The sequence below is a fragment of the Crocuta crocuta genome, unplaced genomic scaffold (assembly GCF_008692635.1).
Source record: "Crocuta crocuta isolate KB4526 unplaced genomic scaffold, BGI_CrCroc_1.0 scaffold30, whole genome shotgun sequence".
Classification (NCBI taxonomy): Eukaryota; Metazoa; Chordata; class Mammalia; order Carnivora; family Hyaenidae; genus Crocuta; species Crocuta crocuta.
In genome coordinates this window covers 9,591,929-9,611,806 of record NW_027528345.1, presented here as the reverse complement: position 1 = coordinate 9,611,806, position 19,878 = coordinate 9,591,929, and the positions used below count along the sequence as shown (strand labels likewise).

The 19,878-nt window shown below is 46.3% G+C and overlaps 2 protein-coding genes across 3 annotated transcripts in view; both read left to right on the top strand.

The window, feature by feature from the left end:
- DHH (desert hedgehog signaling molecule) overlaps positions 1–271 on the top strand; it is a 4,156-nt gene extending 3,885 nt beyond the window's left edge. Inside the window, exon 3 of the mRNA XM_077753582.1 lies at positions 1–271. This exon is cut by the window's left edge and continues 366 nt beyond it. Coding sequence (XP_077609708.1) covers positions 1–224 — 224 coding nt within the window. The 3' untranslated portion in view covers positions 225–271.
- A 15,599-nt stretch (positions 272–15,870) lies between these two features.
- Positions 15,871–19,692, top strand: RHEBL1 (RHEB like 1). 2 transcript variants are annotated; one of them, XM_077753579.1, is made up of 9 exons: positions 15,871–16,070; positions 16,683–16,754; positions 17,104–17,171; positions 17,447–17,529; positions 17,619–17,675; positions 17,868–17,915; positions 18,476–18,557; positions 18,722–18,807; positions 19,432–19,692. In XM_077753579.1, exons 1-9 carry the CDS (start codon positions 16,019–16,021, stop codon positions 19,520–19,522), a joined length of 639 nt encoding a protein of 212 aa, XP_077609705.1. In that variant the 5' UTR covers positions 15,871–16,018; the 3' UTR covers positions 19,523–19,692. The 2 variants fall into 2 exon arrangements, with proteins under 2 accessions (XP_077609705.1, XP_077609706.1); XM_077753580.1 differs by lacking the exon at positions 19,432–19,692 and having other exon boundaries at positions 18,722–19,213.
- Positions 19,693–19,878: the final 186 nt, after the last annotated feature.

The following is a 19,878-nucleotide window of genomic DNA, read 5'->3' as shown; positions in this document are numbered from 1 at the left end:
GCGTGTTCGCGCCGCTCACCGCACACGGGACGCTGCTGGTCAACGACGTCCTGGCCTCGTGCTACGCGGTCCTGGAGAGTCATCAGTGGGCGCACCGCGCCTTCGCTCCTTTGCGCCTGCTGCACGCGTTGGGGGCGCTGCTTCCGGGTGGGGCCGTCCAGCCGACGGGCATGCACTGGTACTCTCGGTTCCTCTACCGCTTGGCGGAGGAGCTGCTGGGCTGAGCGCGGCGGACACGGAAACCAAGAGGCGCCTGCTGAAACCGGGGCGTTCGGGCTGAGATCTGGGGGTGTGGGCAGCAGACGATGCTGCCTGGGGAGGAGGAGGGGATAAGGGGAAAAAATGGAGGCGAGACTGGACTGCTTGGTTTAGGGGCAACCTCCAACTTAGAGGAGATCCCTGGTCCTAGGTAGTTGGGGTTGATCGTGGGTACTCCTTGACGAGGACTATTTAACCTCTTCCCGAGTGCCTCAGCCCCACCCAATTATTTTATTTTATTTTCTATTTATAAATTGTAATATAATGATCTGCTTGCCCCGCCTGGCAAGGCGAGGGGCCAGGGCACGGCGTTAACACTGTCTGACACAGCCAGCCAATCTGACGTCTGACATTTTCCTACAGGTGGGCTAATAAAGGGAAGGCTTGCAGGAGCTTATTGGAAAATATCTCTATTCAGAGAGTAATTCACCTCCAGAGTGGAGAAAGGGGACCAGCCCCGAGGCAATACCTTCCTTCTGACTCCCCCCACCCCAGCCCAGCAGGTCTTCCCACCTGCTTCCTCCCCTCAGAGGGTGTGTCCCAATTGATCAGATAGTCAGACCCTTTTCTAGGCTGCTGGTCCCTTCTCTCACCCTGAGAGAACCAACATTTGGCCCCCACGGTGGTTCAATACAGACTGTTGGAGGGGACAGGGTTGTTGAAGGAGCGAGAGGGTCCAGGCACATCCTTTCTTGTTCATAGGGGTTCCAGCAAGGTCTCTGGCCATTGAGTTACTGATACACAGAGAATTCTGGTCCACGATTGTTAGCCTGCAATCCTGGTCCCTTCCCGAAGGCCATGAATCAGCCCGATTCCCATTCTACCTTAGTGTCAGAGTCTGGATGGGTCCCGTGTTTTATTCTGGGATGTCGCTGTACCAACTGATGACCCTCGGGAATCCGAGCTAACTTATAACTGATAGTTCCCACACACTCTTGGTCAAGAGAAAGAATGGGCACAGAGGGCAGGAACCTATCTATCCTGAAGGGCTATAGACAGAGAACAGCTTCAAGCCCTGGTGTGTGTATTTAGGGGGACAGCGGAAGGCTCTCCAAGCAAGAACATGTAGGTATTACAACCTGAGCCCCGTTCTTTTTTTAAAAAAGCTTATTTATTATTATTATTATTATTATTATTCTTTTTTTAGTAGTCTCTACACCCAAAGTTGGGCTGAAATTTGTGATCCTGAGATCAAGAGTCTCATGCTCTTCCAACTGAGCCAGCCAGGTGCCCCCCACCCCCACCCAAGTCCCCTTCTTGATCACCTGTCCTTGTTGTTTTCTACTGGCTTTCTTCACTATCCTCTTTTCCCTCCCCTGTTTTCTCTCTCTTTCCGCTCTGCTTCCCTGGCCTGGGTGTTCCTGGAACCTTCAGGTTCCAATGCAGCAGACACGCAGGATTCCGGGTGCCCCTGAGTTAGGAATGGAGGCTCAGAGGAAGTTGGGCCTCAGTAGAAGGGGAATGTCTGGAGTCTGGGGAATGGAGAGGTTTGGTGGTACCACTCAGGAGCCAGCCCTTTGCCTGTAGCAGCTGTGCGCTCACAGTCCACCGGGACCTTGCTATACACCGCCCCCTGGTGGTACTCAGGATCAGTTCTCTTCCAAACCAAAGGAGACAGAACTATACATATACTGCAGGGATGTGTGGACTGATCTGTGGAGAGGAGCCTTATCTTAGGAGGTGAGAGATGATGTACAGAGCTTGGTAATTTTCTAGAACTGAGCCACGGGTGTCAAGGGCTGGTGAGGAGCCCACACACCTCACCTTGTGAAAACCCTTCCAAGCCTGGCATTTTTGCATCCCTTGTGCCTGGTTTAGCTCTATGGCTCCCAGTTGCCGAAGGTATAGTTGTAGCCAGGTTCTGTGAGGATCCAAGTAGCCATCTCATCTCCCTCACCTAGTGACACTTGAGTTCAATGTCTGAAGTTCAAAGCATACTTAGGGTTCCAGGTAGTGCTTGATAAAGGCAACATTTGGAAGCAGAATATGTTTACTTTTAATGTCCTGCTGCTCACTATTTCCTTCAATCCATACCAGGTACTTGTTGCCACCTTCCTCCTCCTTTCCTGATCTCAGAAACACAATCCAAGCTGTGGATCTTTCCCCAGCGCGTGGCCTCAAAGTCAGGCAGATCTGCAGATAATGATGCCACCCTGAGAGGACTGTTGACAAGATGAGTGTATGTACCCAATGTGGAATAGGCACTCAGTCCATGTTTTCTATGATCTACTCCCTTTCTTACTGCTTTTTCTGCTTTCTATTCTGTCTACTTGTCTCCTCACCACTCCACCAGAAGCAGGACTTATCCATGATCCCCAAATATTTTGGGGGTTGTGTTGCCCCTATAATTGCTCCATTTCATAACACTCCTTCAGAAGGTGCTGTGTGAAAGATTGGGTTTGCTTTGAAACTAAAGTATAATTGGGGCACCTGGGTGGCTCAGTCAGTTAAGGGTCCAGATTTGGCTCAGGTCATGATCTCTCAGTTTGTGAGTTAGAACTCTGTGTCAGGCTCTGAGCTGTCAGCACAGGAGCCTGCCTCGAATTCTGTGTCTCCCTCTCTCTCTACCCCTCCCCTGCTCTCTCGCTCTCTCTCTCAAAAATAAACAAACATTTTTAAGACATTAAAAAACCTAAAGTATAATTAAAAGTAATCTTGTTTTGAGAATTTACAAAGCATTTTGTGGTAATCTTGGCCAGACCTCTCTGCATACTGGGAAACCAGAGTTGAGAAACACTACTTCAAGGTTCAGATGACCTTTATAAGCCCCCGAATCCAGACATTCGCCCCCCTCCTTTCTTCAAGCAGGATTTACTTAACATCTACAGTGTAGATCTGTATTAGGCATGAAAAACACACAAAATATTAAGAAACAGCTTCTTCAATGGAGGAGCAGACTTAAGGGTATAAGATGATTAACTACCAAATCAACATTGCTACTTAATCAGGATGAACTGAATGGGTGGCAATGTCATATTAGTACAGGGAAGGCCTTGTGGAGGAAGTAAGACCTGGATGGAATGTTAAAGCATGTAGCTGGTAGAGACCAGAAAGGGCATTCTGTGCAGAAGTAGCGACATGAACAGGGACTTGGAATCTGGAGTGAAGATGCGCCAGCTGGCTACACGTAGTTACACTCCCTAACACACATCAGAGAGTGTAACAACATGTAGCAATTGTTTCTTGAGAACTTACTACACATCAGGCCCCGTTCTAGCTCTTTACATGCATTCTCATTTCATCCTTAAAATAACCCTGTGGGATTATATTACAGATGAGGACATCAAGGCAAAGAGAGGTTTAAGTCACTACAGCTAGTAAGTGGTAGAACTGGGGCAGAAATAACAAGAAATAAGACTGTCTTGATGGATGGGGCCACATCCTAAAGGCCCTTGAGAAGTTTTTGACTCTCATTCCCTTCACTGAGTGACTAGTAAGACCTAGCTTTTTGACAGTTATTTCACTCTCATTTACACTGGCTCTTCTTTCTCCTGCTTGGGTGGCTGGCTTCCTAAAGAAAATTTTTTTACTGTTTATTTTTTAAAAAATTTTTAAAAATGTTTTATTTCTGAGAGAGAGAGAGACAGAGATACAGAATCTGAAGCAGGCTCCAGGCTCTGAGCTGTCAGCACAGAGCCCGATGCGGGGCTCGAACCCACGAACCGTGAGATCATGACCTGAGCCGAAGTCGGACGCTTAACCAACTGAGCCACCCAGATGCCCCTTTAATGTTTATTTTTGATTGTGTGTGTGTATGCATGCACGTATGAATGGAAGGGGAGTAGAAGACAGGAAGACAAAGGATCCCAAGTGGGCTCCACACTGAGGGCACGCTGGACTTGAACTCACAAACCCGGAGAGATTATGACCTGAGCGGAAATCAGATACTCAACCCACTGAATGACTGGCTGGCTTTCTTAACTAAAGTTACCTAGCCAGTAAAGGATATGTATTTGTGTATATATATATATACATATACTATATATTATATAAAATTTATTTAAAGTATATATTTAATTAGACGAGAAAGGAGACTGAGCTTTGTTATAGACTGAATATACGCATCCCCCTCCAAATTCATATGCTCAAACTCTAATGCTTATGTGGCTGTTTTTGGAGATGAGGCCTCTAAGGAAGGAACTGAGGTCAAATGAAGTCATAAAAGTAGGGTCCAGATCTGATGGGATTAGTGTCTTTATAAGAAGAGGCACTGGGGCGCCTGGGTGGCTTAGTCGGTCAAGCGTCCGACTTTNTCTCTCTCTCTCCTAGAAATAAAAAAAAAAAAAAAAAGAAAAGAAAAAAAAGAAGAGGCACTGAAGGGCACCTGGGTGGCTCAGTTGGTTAAGCGTCTGACTTCCACTCAGGTCATGATCTCACGGTTCGTGGGTCCGAGCCCCACGTCGGGCTCTGTGCTGACAGCTCAGAGCCTGGAGCCTGCTTCAGATTCTGTGCCTCCCCCTCTGTCTGCTCCTCCCCAGCTCATGTCTGTCTCTGTCTCTCAATAATAAATAAAATTAAAAATATTTTTTTTTTAAAAAAAAGAAGAAGAGGCACTGAAAAGTTACTATTTCTCTCTTTGCATGCACCAAGGAAAGGCCATGTGAAGCATAGTGAGAAGGCAGCCACCTGCAGGCCAGGAAGAGAGTTCTCACCACCAGAGTCCAAATTGGCCAGAACCTTGATCTTGGACTTTTCCAGAGAGAAAATAAATGTTTGATGTCTAAAGCCATCCAGTTTATAGTATTTTGTTACAGCAGCCCCAGAAGACTAAATACGATCCTTCAGAAATGTCTGAAGAAAGAAGAGGCCTGTGCCTAGATGGGGTCCTTACTTAGTGAAAATAATGTACTCTGCTTGAAAAGTGAGCATTTCTGACCTAGAGCCCTGACTGCTTTCGTGGTCTCCACCATATTGGAGGAAGCTTTCTTCTCTGGCTGGGAAACTGAAGCAGCTGTCTGTGGGAAGAAGGCTATGGCTGGTCAGGCTTTCCCTGTGGGAATTGTGTGGCCAGTTAGCACATTCAGACTGTCTTCTCCCTGTGATTGTCTCTATATGTGGATTGGTTGATGTATACAGAGGAACATTTCCCATCAGAGGGAGAATATCTTCAGTCGTGTTTTCCTGAGTGCCCACTTTGTGCCAAATACTGTGGTGTGCCATGGGGAGAGGACTGTAAGTCAGGCATGGCTCTTACAGTTCCCCTGGCAAGACAGACATAGTGGTCAGAAGTGTGGTGAGATAGATGAGGAGTGACTTTTTAGCTGAGAACTGAAGGATGGGTAGGAGTTGTTTAAGCAGAGGGAATGGCATGTACAAAGGTCTGGAGTTGGGGAGCAAGAGTAAATTGAACCTAAGGAGCATCATAAGTTCAGGTTAGTAGAAAGGAAGTGTGAACTATTTAAAGATTTTTTTCAATTTTGTCCTAAAGATGAAAAGCAGTTGTAAGATTTGAAGCAGATTGGGGGGGGGGGGAATCAAACTTTTATTTAAAAAAATAAATTGGAAATTGGATGGACTTTTTAGGTCATCTTTATCCCTAAGTATGTTGGTCTTCCTCCGTGCATATGAGTGTTGCTAGTTCTTTTTTTTTTTAATGTTTATTCCTCTTTTTTTTAATGTTTTATTTATTTCTAGGAGAGAGGTAGAGACAGCATGAGCAGGGGAGGGTCAGAGAGAGAGGGAGTCACAGACTGAAACAGGCTCCAGGCTCTGAGCTGGCAGTCAGCACAGAGCCCGACGCGGGGCTCGAACCCACGAACCGTGAGATCGTGACCCAAGCGAAAGTCGGACGCTTAACCGACTAAGCCACCCAGGCGCCCCTAATGTTTATTCATTTTTAAGAGAGAGAGAGAGAGCAAGTGGAGAAGGGACGGAGAGAGAGGGAGACACAGAATCTGAAGCAGGTTCCAGGCTCAGAGCTGTTAGCACAGAGCCTGACACAGGGCTCGAACCTGTGAGATCATGACCTGAGTGGAAGCTTAACCGGCTGAGCTACGCAGGCGTCCTGCGTGTTGCTAGTTCTGATTGCAAGTAGCAAATGTCCCCATCCTCATACAGAATGTGTTATGGGAGCAGATGGTGGGGGGTAGTAGAGGGATGCTGGAGCAAGCAGGATAGGATAGGGACAGATTTGAAGGTGACATCTCCATCACTGGCTTTGCTTCTGTCTGAAACCTAAACCCAAACTCTCAACTTATCTCCTTGGGACCACATAACCTAACAACACAGTTATCTGACTCCAAACCACATGGTGTCCAAACAGTCCTTGGAACTGGGGACTCCTTTCTTGCTATTCTCTTTTACTTCCCAGCCATCCTTTCAGCAGAGTTTGGCTTAGCTTGGAGCTGAGGGTCCTAAGCTGAGACAGATCTGCCACCCTGAGAGCCAGGTCTGGGATGAACATTGCAGCTGCCCAGGGAACAGCTGGTTAAGCCCTCAGCAGCTGCAGCAGCTGGGATCCCACCCAACATTTGAGCTGGGATTAATCCCATTTCCTCCACACACATCCCTTTCCTGTTCTGGTCCCTGGCTAGTCTACAGTATCTCGTAGAATTTTTAAGACTAAATGTCATGAGCCTCTCCCTGATCTAAGTGAAAACCAAAGTCATCCACTTCATCCTCTCTCGGGGGCAGGTGACCCAAAGCACCTCAGGACCATCATAGGAATGAGAGCCTCCTTGCTTTCAGTCTCTCAATCCTTTGATAAACTGGCTAGGATGGATGATTCTTAGAAATGTCTGATTTTCAATAACGATTAGAATTGGTGGGGTGAGAAGGTAGATTTCCTTTATCTTTGAAAGACTCATGCCAAGGCCTGGAAGCTTGGTGGGAGTGTGACAGGAGGATCAAACATCGTATGAGTATTTGTCACTCTTCAACCATGATAGCTTCTCCCTTAACTGTGATTCTACAGTTGTGAACAACAGGGCTGTTTATTCTATTTGGCGCTTATGCACCAGCTGTGTGACCTTGAGGAAATCACTTTGTAAGAGATGCCAGAGGCTACAATGAGGTGCTTCTAAGAAGTTGGAAAGAAGGGGGTGTCCTGAAATCTGAACAAGGCAAATTGACACACAGAGGAACAAGGCATTTCCTCCCAGGCCCGGAGAGTTGACTCCCTCCCTTCCACAAATATTTATTAGGCCCTTACAAGTACTAATAAGCATTTTACTATGCTAAGGATTTTTTATATTTTTCTAGGGAAACAATCTTTTTTCAATAAATAAACTTTTTGAGAAAGAGAGAGTGCGAGCAGGGGGAGGGGCAGAGAGAGAGAGGGAGACACAATCCGAAACAGGCTCCAGGGTCTGAGCTGTCAGCACAGAGCCCAACGCGGGACTCAAACCCACGAGCTACGAGATCATGACCTGAGCTGACGTCAGATGCTTAACCGACTGAGCCACTCAGGCTCCCCACAGACAATTATTTTAACAGATTAAATTAATTTAATTAGGTTTTAGTTTGGTAAAGTGGATCAAATTTGAATTTTAGAAAGATCACTCTAAAGACTTAGGGTGTCCATAGAGGAGAGCAAAAGCAAAAAGGATAGTGTAGTGGTGCAGATGAGAAATGTTGTTGGTAAGATAAAGAAGTGGCAATGGAGATGGGAAAAAAGGACAGTTTCAGGAAATATTTATATTTGTGGGGAATTGATCGGACTTGGTAGTTGATTGAATGAAGTAGGGAGCAAAGAGTAAGTAGGAAGAGAAAAAGATTTCTCTAGATTTTTGCTGTGTGATATTCATGTGTCTAAAATGAAAGAGAAAGGGTAATTGATCAGCCAATATCAATCTATTAATCCAAAATGGAGTGCGGCAGATGGGCAACTCAGTCAATGAGAGTTGTTTCTGGGTGCCCAGAAGGCTCTTGGTGAGGCAGGTGCCAAATGCAGTCACTGGTGGGGCAGGAATGGTTCTTCAGGCCTCCAGACAATTGGCTGAAATCTCCCATAGAGTTAGTTGTAATTTTCTGCTCTTCAGGCAACAATCTGGTACCTCAAAGAGAGTTCCCTAGATCAAAGACACTGGCAACCTGGGTAGTGGAAAGGGAGCGCAATGGGTCCATTGGCATGGCAGGACCCAGATCAGGCACTCAGGACTTCTTCCAAGGCTTCTCTAGCATATGATGATTTGGAGGTGTCCTGAGCAAGTCCAGTTCCCAAGTTGGCTACACAGAGTGCTCTCAGGATCTTTCTCAGTGGCATCCAAGGAGGGAGCCAGACCATCTGGCTTCCTCTAGGCATACCTCTCTGACCAAACTGTCAATTCACTTTCAAACTAATAATGATAATTATTTTGATGGCTTCAATTCACTGAGTACCAGATTTCTTTTCTTTCTTTCTTTCTTTCTTTTTTTTTTTAATGTTTATTTCTGAGAGAGAGAGAGAGAGAGAGACAGCGTGAGAGAGAGAGAGAGACAGCGTGAGAGAGAGACAGAGAGAGAGACAGCGTGAACAGGGGAGGGTGAGAGAGAGAGGGAGATACAGAATGTGACGCCGGCTCCAGGCTCTGAGCTAGCTGTCAGCAGAGAGCCCGACATGAGGCTTGAGCCCACAAACCATGAGATCATGACCTGAGTCGAAGTCAGACGCTTAACCGACTAAGCCACCCAGGCGCCCCATCTTTTTTTAATGTTTATTTAATTTTGAGAGAGAGAGAGAAGGAAGGGGCAGAGAGAAAGTGGGACAGAGAATCTGAAGTGGGCTCTGAACTAACAGCAGAGAGCCTGATATGGGGCTCGAACTTACCAGCTGTGAGATCATGACCTGAGCTGAAGTCAGACACTTAACTGACTGAACCACCCAGGTGCCCCTTGTACCAGCTCTTTCTTAATACAGTACCTGGGATATCACATATCTTACTGCATTTACTTCTCACAACAGTTGTGCAAAAATGAGTATTTGATTCTAGAAGGATTTCAGCAAGTCACAGGGACCACTGGAGACCTGGGTTTCGAGGCTGTGCAGCCAGAAACATTGCCTGAAATCAAAGAACCAAGCCAGTGGGGGCACTGTGGCAACTGCCACTAAACACTAGACACTGCAATTTGCAGACCAATGCTGACACTGACATGGATACTGGAAGTCACTGCTGACACCACCGCCACGGGCTACCCTGGAACTCGATCTTTCTGCCAGCGGCCAGAAAGAATGTCAAACATCTGCTACCATGTTGTTCCAACCATTTCATAGAAGAGAAACTGAGGCTCAGAGTAGTGAAATCACCTGCTTAAAATCACACAGTGAGTAAGCTAGGATTTGACACCAGGTCTGGTTGACTGCAAAGTCCATGTTCTTTCCACTGTGTTTTGCTGTTGTGAATCATTTTACGTCTCCAGCTGCTGCTTCTCCGCCTGCAGTCTGGAGAAAAAGTCTGGACCAGTTGATCACCAAGGTTCTCTGGCTCTAACAGGTTATAATTCAATTATTTCGTATATTGCTGGTTATGGTCCCTGGATTGAGAAAGGTCCCCTGAGAGGAACTAAATATTTCCCATTTTCCTGAAATGGGTTGGTGTTTATCATCTCCATACGAACAGAAGTCAAGTAGGTGTAGCCGCAAGGGGAGAACCAGACATAGGAAACATGCAAGGAAGATGCTGGCACGTGTATCATGGTTATTTTTCTGTGAGTTCCTAGAAACACATATCCTTCAATTGCCCCTCAGCATGTGAATACCTGGGGAGTGTCCCCAAAACCACATGTCAAAAAGAAATACATTAATTCAGTACTTTCCCCTTAACTCCACTAAAAAATTCCTGTTCTTCCTCCCGTGTCTTCTAATCCTACACATGGAATTGCCATCTTCCTTCACTTTGTCTACTTTAATCAGGTCATCAACTTCACTTCCATCTGGAGAGCCCTCCCCATGAGTCCTCACTGTCCTCTCTGTTGTGACCTGGTCCAGGCCCTCATCTTCCCCTTTCTGGGTATTGGCTTCCTATTAGGGCTTCTGTCTCCAGCCCCAACCTCTCTTGATACTACCTTCTCTCCAGGGCCACCAGTGTGACCCTCATAAAGCCACCCCCCAACACCCACCAAGTTAACAGCAAAGATTCCCCTGCTTACTGCAGTGCTACCCAAACTTGCACTGTTTTCATGACTATGTCCATTTCTCTTTCCACCCATGTAAGTTTAATAGTCTTCTTGAATGCCATTGGCTTTTCTTACTACCAGCTTTAGCTTCTGTGCAAGAATATTTGTGAAGTCATAGTTTTGGCATTATCACTATTGTTTTTCCCACCACACATTAATATTATATAACAAAACAAAATTTTAGGTGTGTATGTTACCTAAGTCATCTTACATACCACTAATGGTATATTTTGAGAACCCTGGATACTGAACAAAGGTCAAATTCTTTTTAGTAAACTTTACCCCCGACAGGGGGGGCTCAAGCTCACGGCTCTCAGATCAAGGGTTGCATGTTCTAGACCCTGAGGCCAAGAGTCCCATGTTCAACTGACTGAGCCAGCCAGGCACCCTAAAGGTCAAATTCTTTTTATTTTACCTCCTTTTATTTTTGTTAGTTTTTAATGTTTATTGTTGAGAGAGAGAGCATGAGCAGGAGAGAGGCAGAGAGAGGAGGACAGAGAATCTGAAGCAGGCTCTGTGCTGACAGCAGACATCCCAAGATGGGGCTCAAACTCATGAACCTTAAGGGGTGCCTGGGTGGCTCAGTTGGTTAAGCGTCTGACTTCTGCTCAGGTCATGATCTCATGGCTCGTGGGTTTGAGCCCCATGTTGGGCTCTGTGCTGACAGCCAGCTCAGAGCCTGGAACCTGTTTCAGGTTTCTGTATCTCTTTGTCTCTCTGACCCTTCCCTGCTCACGCTATCTCTCTCTCTGTCAGAAATAAATAAAACTTAAAAAAATTTTTTTTTTAAAAAAAACTCATGAACCTCTAGATCATGACCTGAGCCAAAGTTGGATGCTTAACTGACTAAGCCACCCGGGTGCTGCCCCCTCAAATGTCAAATTCTCACAACTTTGAAAAAAATATTTGTTTATTTTTGAGAGAGACTGAGACAGAGCANGGAACCTGTTTCAGGTTTCTGTATCTCTTTGTCTCTCTGACCCTTCCCTGCTCACGCTATCTCTCTCTCTGTCAGAAATAAATAAAACTTAAAAAAATTTTTTTTTTNTGGGCTCTGTGCTGACAGCCAGCTCAGAGCCTGGAACCTGTTTCAGGTTTCTGTATCTCTTTGTCTCTCTGACCCTTCCCTGCTCATGCTATCTCTCTCTCTGTCAGAAATAAATAAAACTTAAAAAATTTTTTTTTTTAAAAAAAAACTCATGAACCTCTAGATCATGACCTGAGCCAAAGTTGGATGCTTAACTGACTAAGCCACCCGGGTGCTGCCCCCTCAAATGTCAAATTCTCACAACTTTGAAAAAAATATTTGTTTATTTTTGAGAGAGACTGAGACAGAGCATGAGCAGAGGAAGGGCAGAGAGAAAGGGAGACACAGAATCCGAAGCAGTCTCCAGGCTCCCAGCTGTCAGCAAAGAGTCTGACTCGGGGCTCGAACTGGTGAACCATGAGATCAGGACATGAGCCAAAGTCAGATATTTAACAGAATGAGCCACCCAGGCACCCCAAAGTTCAGATTCTTAAAGCTGATATTCAGAGCCCTCCCTGATCTGGTCCCAATCTAATTTCCAGCCTTAATTCACAGACAGCCCACATTCATAGAGTGCTGCAGGCACAGGGTCCACTCTATATTTTCAGACACGCTGTGTTTTCAATCCTTCCTTAACTCTTTGCTTTCTCCCTAGAGCCTTCTCAAGCTTTAAAACCCAGCTAAATTATCAATTACCATGTGAAATCTCTGATCCTTCCAGATAGAATCAAGCTCCTTCCTTCCTTCCTTTCTTTCCCCCTCCCTCCCTCTCTTCCTTCCCTCCCTTCCTCCCTTCCTTTTCTTTTCACTTTCCCTTGAGAATAATTTCTTCCTCTATGCTTCTAGCTACTCACACTCTGATGTGAGACTTCTACATCATTTTGCCTTCTAATCTTTTACCTGATACTTTACCCTACTATAATTCAGAGTCCTTGAGGCAAACATTGCACAAATGGGGAACTGAGGGAAAATAATAATAAAGGGCTGTTCATAAAGTTGTGGAAAGGGTTAAAGAATATCTCTGAGAGGGGTGAGACATTGAGTCTGGCTTCAGTGAGGAGCCAGTAGAAGGGGTGACCCTTACGCCTAAAGGGCAAGGGAAGGAAAAGTTTATAAGAACCCAGAAAGACTGTAACTGCAGTTGTTGAAGAAAAGGTCCTCCCAACAGGGTCTGTGGCCTCTGGTAACCATATATATGAGTCTGAGAGAGAGAGAGAGAGAACAGAAGAGTTGCCTGTTCAACTCACAGAATCAGGAGAAATGATACATTGTTGTTTTAAACCACCGAGGTTGTTAAGTCATCTTTACCACCAGACAAACCTGAGGCTCACGCACAACTCAGATCAAGAGTCACATGATCTACTGACTGAGCCAACCAGGTGTCCCTGGAACCCATACTTTTGATACAAACATAGCAAAAAATGTTTTCACTTTTCATAGAGATACTTAAAACAGTTTTCTGGGAGCATTTGATCTTTGTTTTTTCTCAGTTGTTTGAGATGTAACAAAATATATGACGCTGTCACTGGAAGTTTTATTCCAAGCCCATTTATCTACCATTAGAATGGTTTACTTCGTTTAGGTGGTCCTATATTGGTGATCTTTGTATATCTGTGATCTTTACAAATTAACCATGTGTGCATTACTTTTTAAAACGATTGATATTTAATAAACAAATATCTTGGTCCAGAGGTGTGTGCCAGCCTTGTAGATTGGCTCACTGAACATTTATTCCTTAAAAAATTTTTTTAATGTTTTTTATTTATTTCTGAGAGAGAGAGAGAGAGAGAGAGAGAGAGAGAGACAGCGTGAGCGGGGGTCAGAGAGAGAGGGAGATACAGAATGTGAAGCAGGCTCCAGGCTCTGAGCTAGCTGTCAGCACAGAGCTCGACGCAGGGCTCGAACTCACGAATTGTGTGATCATGACCTGAGCCGAAGTCAGATGCTTAACTGACTGAGCCACCCAGGCGCCCCTATTCCTAGTCACCTTCTATTTTGCCTTCATTTACTATAGAAGGTAGAAAAGAAAATACTAAAATGTCCAGGCTCCCTTGCAGCTAGAGATGGCCATATAATAGTTTGGTTTAAGGAGATGGAGGTGAAAATCTATGAGATCTCCTCCTCTTTAAAAAGAAAAAACTAAAGGCTCCTGGGTGGCTTAGTCAGTTAAGCATTCGACTTTGGTTCAGGTCATGATCTTAACTTCTCATGAGTTCAAGCCCTGCGTCGGTCTCTGTGCTGACAGCTCATGCTCTGTCTGTCTGTCTGTCTGTCTCTCTCTCTCAAAAATGAATAAACATTAACAAAAATTTTTAAAAAGCCATAGGAAGAGAAAGCCTTTGTCTTAGATCTTTTGCTTTCTTCCTGATTAAAAACAAGAGAATTTGAGAATGATTTAATAAAGAGACTACAAAGGTGTGAGCAGGGTATAGGGAAACCACAGGAGTAGAATAGTACCCCAGGGTGAGTATCAGAGGAACTGTTATCACTGTAGGCCTGAAGGGGAGAGAGCAATTAGAAACAGAACAAGAGAGGTGTATGAGGAGGGGGGGAGTTGGAGGAGTGACTTGAGGGGTGCTGAGACCTTCCAAAGGGACTTAGATACTCTCTTCCATCCATCTGATTTTCTGTGAGGGCTTCTTTTAGGCTAAACACCACTAGGATCCAGGGGGTAAGTTCTGCCTCTTGGAAACAAATCTGGGTGGAAAAGAATATAGGGGCACCTGGGTGGCTCAGTGGGTCAAGCGTCCGACTTCGGCTCAGGTCATGATCTCACGGGTTCCTGGATTCGAGCCCCACATCAGGCTTTGTGCTGATAGCTAGCTCAGAGCCTACAGACTGTCTTCGGATTCTGTGACTCCCTCTCTCTCTGACCCTCCCCTGCTCACGCTGTCTATCTCTCTCTCAAAAATAAATAAAACATTGAAATAAATAAATAAATAAAACATTAAAAAAATTTTTAAAAACGGGGGCGCCTGGGTGGCTTAGTCGGTTAAGCGTCCGACTTTCGCTTAGGTCATGATCTCACGGTTCGTGGGTTCAAGCCCCGCGTCGGGCTCTGTGCTGACTGCCAGCCCAGAGCCTGGAGCCTGTTTCAGAGTCTGTGACTCCCTCTCTCTCTGACCCTCCCTGCTCACGCTGTCTCTCTCTCTCCTAGAAATAAATAAAAACATTAAACAATTAAAAAAAATTTTTTTTTAAAAAAAGGAAGAGAATAGAGAGTTAGTCTGGAAAGACAAGCAGCATAAAAACCATCTCATTTATCTTTATACCCACACTGTGCAACACATTGTGAGAGTGTCTGGTACAAAGTAGGAGATGAATAAATTTTTTTCATGTTTATTTATTTTTGAGATAGAGAGAGAGAAAGAAAGAGAGAGAGAGAGCACGAGCAGGGAAGGAGAAGAGAGAGACACACACAGAATCCCAAACAGGCTCCAAGTTCTGAGCTGTCACCACAGAGCCCAATGAAGGCTCGAACCCATGAACTGTGAGATCATGACCTGAGCCAAAGTTGGCTGCTTAACTGAATGAGCCACCCAGGTGCACCAGAGATAAATACATTTTTATTGAATTTCACTGAACCCAGTTCTTTGTTCTACCCTGCAGTGCTTAAGACCCAATCTGAAATCTCTGCCAACCTCACTCAGGCCAAATAATCCAACATAAAGTTGCTGGTCTTTAAAGAACTTCCTTTACCCAGTTGAAAAAGGCATTTGGGTCCTTTTCTGAGGCCAGATTAGGTGGCTCTTTGAAACAACTTTTGTAGATCTGGACTTTTTATTTTTATTATTTTTATTAAACGTTTTTAAATATTTATTTATTTTTGAGAGAGAAACAGTGTGAGTGGGGGAGGAGCAGAGAGAGAAGGAGACAAAGAATCCGAAGCAGGCTCCAGGCTCTGTGCTGTCAGCACGGAGCCTGATGCAGGGCTCGAACTCACAAATTCAATAACTTTCTCAAGAATAAGAGTTGCATTTCCGAAGATCCTGATATACTGTGGAAATTGCCAATAAAAGATCTGAGGCTGAAGTCTGGGGGGAAAAAAGAGATAATATATTGGAACTTGGGCCTTTCCCCCCCCCCATCCAAGGATCTCAAAGACCTTGCAAAACGGAAGCCTAGAATCTTTTGACCAGAAATTCTAGCCAGACAGACGGGTATTTTCCATCCACGATTCTTGATTCTTCGCAGCCACTTCTGCTAGGTTGCAAATGCGCAAACACCTCTAGGACCCCGGGTTTCTTTCTGTTTCTTTATGAATGAACCGGCTCCAGTCCGCGCAGGCGCAGCTCCTGGTTCTCCAGCTCCACGTGAGGCCCACCCTTCCCTCTTGCTGGCGGCCCCGCCCTCATCTTTTCCAATGAACCAATGGTGAGCGGCCTGGGGGGCGGAGCCCGGAGCGGCGCGGCACTAGATCCCCCGGCGCCTGGCTCCCTCGCGTTAGTCTTGCTGTGTTGTGATCACGTGGCCAGCTCCGGGCGCGGCGCTTGTTTTGGTTTCCTTCTAGCTTGCCTCTGGCAGCTTCGGGGTGAGCGACTTTCCTGTGCCGGTTGCTGCGCCTACCTTACACTCTGATCTCCCTTTCTTAGGGCTCTTCCAGCCGGCAATTCTGCAAGCCCCTCGGGGCCGACTACTGCCATGCCGTTAGTTCGCTACAGGAAGGTGGTCATCCTCGGGTACCGCTCTGTAGGTGAGTCTCCGCCTTGGGGAGAGCACCGATGCACCGCGGCTTTGTGGCCAGAGGAGGCGCGCTGTCGCGGGAACGCGACCCAGACAGGAATGGTGGCATCGTTAGAACGGGGTTGTAGGGCGATGATTGAAAGGATGGAGGAGGAAAGGCTAGGGTGGTCGTAGTGTGTGGAGGGTTGCAGGAAGCAGGAGCATGTAAGGGTTAATGTGGGCTTGGTTGCCGGAACACCAGACTGGTCCTCAGTGTTACCCTGGGGACCGGGTAAGGATGTGGTAAGGATTTGATGATGGGGGCGCGGTCTGTGTGGCAAGTCGCAGGTGTCCGGGTGAGGGGCAGACTTGATCCTAGGGGAATCCCGGATCTTCCCAGGGGTGGGGTGGGGAACGGCGGCAGGAAAGGCTTCCTGCGGCTCTACAGAATGCATCCGGTGGCCAGGGTGCAGAGACCCAAGGCGAAGAGGGTGAGGGTAGGCTAAGGGAAAACATTGCACGGCACCCACAGGCTAGGGTGCTAATTTGGGGTCCTCTTTAGTCCTGGGCCACAGCCCCTGAAAGGGCAGAGGATGTAAATGTGGATGGATCATTTGGATACAACTACCACTGCTTCCCACAGGGAAGACATCTTTGGCACATCAGTTTGTGGAAGGCGAGTTCCTGGAAGGCTATGATCCTACAGTGGAGAATAGTGAGTAGATTTCTCCCCTAGGGGTGGGGCAGGGAGGTCTTTGTTGCCCTTTGTAGTTCCCTAATTTGGGATTTTCCTGGTGCTAACGGGTTGATTTGATTAGACTTTAAATCGAATATTTTCTCTAGTAATCCTCTTCTCTGAGTGGAGCTAGAGTGTGGATTTTGCAATATACTGCGTCCAGGATGGTGTAGACATAGACAATAAAAACCCTAACATCGTCTCTCTAGCCTCCTGGAGAGCTCCCTAGACCTGGTCCATCTACATCACCCCTAGGGTTAAGAATGTATGGGGGCACACATTGCTAGCCCTACAAGCACCTCACAGTCAAGTTTTCTTTTCTTTTCAGCTTACAGCAAGATAGTGACTCTTGGCAAAGATGAGTTTCACCTACACCTGGTGGACACAGCAGGGCAGGTACCAGTTTGGGGTAGGGTATCTAAACGTGGCAGTTCAGTTGTGGGAGATGAAATCTGGTTGCCTCTGTGGCTCATCTATAAAGTAGTATTAAAAGAAAAGCTTTTTAGCAGAGGGTAGTGTGCAGTGCACATTGGAGCTACTCTGTAAATTCTTGTTGAATAGTAATGACTGGAATAGTGAGTGCCCTAGGGAGGGTCCCTAGGATGCAACCCACAAAGCTTTGCCATCTGAGTGTTATGTATCTAGGTATTGATGTTTCTCTTTCTTGTCAGGATGAGTACAGCATTCTGCCCTTTTCATTCATCATTGGTGTCCACGGTTATGTGCTTGTGTATTCTGTCACCTCTCTGCATAGGTAAGTGACCAAGGTTATGAGTGGGGAACTTGGGAGGATCTGAGGGCTGTCCCAGAATAAGTTTATAGCTCCATTTCTTGTGTTTAAAGCTTCCAAGTCATTGAGAGTCTGTACCAAAAACTACATGAAGGTCATGGGAAGACTCGGTAAGTGGCCCTGGGAGATAGAGACGTAGTATGGACATAAGGGGATGGAAGAGAGCAGAACGTCCAAGTTAGGGAGGAGACCAGGACAGAGCCTGTCTGATCTGATGGGGAGTTGTCTAGCCTTGATGTGAAGGAGGTTGGGGTCCATGTGGATAGGGAGGGGATCTTATAGTAACTGGTATTTCTTCACAGGCTGCCAGTGGTACTAGTGGGGAACAAGGCAGATCTCTCTCCAGACAGGTACGGAGATCTCTATACCTCAAGGTGAAGGAAAGTGAGATGGACTAGGAATCAGTCAAGGCTCTAGTCCTGGCTCTGCCACTGACATCAACAGTCATTTCCCCTTTTTTATTTCTAACTTGAAGGTTAAGACAGGATAACCCTTCTTTTTTTTAACTTTAAAAATGTTTATTTATTTTTGTGAAGGTGGTGGGAGGGGCAGAGAGAGCAGGAGACACAATTCGAAGCAGGCTCCAGGCTCTGAGCTGCCAGCACAGAGCCTGACATGGGGCTGGAACTCATGACCTGTGAGATCATGACCTGAACTGCAGTCGGATGCTTAACCTAATGAGCCACCCTACAAGAGGCTACAAGATAACCCTTTTATTACAAAAGCTATAATTTCATATTTCAAGCCTCAGTCGTAGGCTTCTTTGTTTTCCTTATTTTCGCCTTCCCCAACCCTCCTCCCAAGCCTTGGAAGTGGGATGGGTCAGAGGAAGTCTAGATTCTATGAAGATTTTGCAGAGAACATGAGGATATTGCTGTCCTCTTTCTTCATGTCACAAATTTGCTTCTAGGGAGGTCCAGGCAGTTGAAGGGAAGAAGCTGGCAGAGTCCTGGGGTGCAACATTTATGGAGTCATCTGCTCGAGAGAATCAGGTACTTGACCTGAATATTAGGAAGGTGGTTGGGTAGCAGTGTTTTTCTTATGGCACTTCTTGGTCATGGGGATGGTGGGGGAGTGGGGTATACACCTCAGAGCTGGGTCATATTGGTGGCAGTGAACTAACTTTGTTGTTGCCCTGATTCTCTGTCCCTTGCAGCTGACTCGAGCCATCTTCACCAAAGTCATCCAGGAAATTGCCCGGGTAGAGAATTCCTATGGGCGAGAGCGCCGCTGCCGTCTCATGTGAGCCCTCAGGCATTGGGTAGCTGCCTTGATTCTGCCCCTGGCACTTGCCAGGCTCCAGCGGGTGTAGGCCCTTAGGACTTCACGGGTATGGTTGCCAGCTGTGTCCCCAGCCCTCTGGTCACACAGTGTGGTACCCTCATGTTTGCACACTTTTCCCAGGCTCCAGTGGCTTGGTTGTCAATGTTTACAATGGGGCAAGGATGTCTCATGGGCACTGGCCTCTAGTCCTCTGTTTTTGCTAAATGAATTGTTATAACCTGCAGGGTTGGGATATGAGTCCTAAGCATTCTTTATTCAGGACCCAGTCTTCTGTGCAGGTTTTGGGTGTTGGCTGGGTGAAGGGAGCTGGGGACTCCTGAAGTGGAGCGGGCTCCCTAGAGTAACAATGTATATATGCAAATAAACTGAGAAATCTTTTTGTCTTCGACTTCTCTGTATGCCGGGAGAGCTCAAGGCCAGTATCTCTTTTTCCAAGGAATGGTGACTATGGCCTTTGGTGGGGAGTAAGGGCTAATAACTCTTTCCTCCTACCTCATTCTTATTCCTTACTCCTCACTCATTCAGGAGGACTATTACCCTAAGACTTATTACTTATTTTTTCCCACCTTTCTTTCCTCCTAGGTTCTCCTGTACAGGTACCAGTTGGCTGCCACTCCCATCCAAGTTTATAGGCTCTCAAGATCCCCTTAACTACAGAAACACCACCCTCTAGTGGCCAGCTGCCACATGCTGACCCAGCCTCCCTCCTGGGGCCTTGGCATTTGCTGGCACTCAGAGAGAGGGTAGCGTTTGGGGAGGAAGGAAACCCCTCATCCTAGTGATGTAATAAATGAGAAGAAGGGTAGAGGCAGGGACTAAAGTGTTGGTGAAGATTTTGGCTTTCTAAAAGAGTTGAGGAAAGTAAGGAATAACACCCCTGGTGTGTATCAATCCTTCCATTCCCTGTGTCCCCAGAGCCTTTCATTAAATGGATGTTCTTTGGCCTTTTCATTACCCTTGGTGACCTTTTCACACCTTTGGAATCATGCCACTCTTTTTAGGTGTCAAAAGGTATTGCTTCTGCTCTTT

Bases quoted from the DNA above. Each gene is read 5' to 3' on its own strand.
- RHEBL1 (XM_077753579.1), top strand. From the start codon at position 16,019: ATGCCGTTAGTTCGCTACAGGAAGGTGGTCATCCTCGGGTACCGCTCT. The intron at 17,530-17,618 runs GTAAGTGACCAA...TTGTGTTTAAAG, and splicing joins TCTGTCACCTCTCTGCATAG to CTTCCAAGTCATTGAGAGTC. The intron at 17,676-17,867 runs GTAAGTGGCCCT...ATTTCTTCACAG, and splicing joins GAAGGTCATGGGAAGACTCG to GCTGCCAGTGGTACTAGTGG.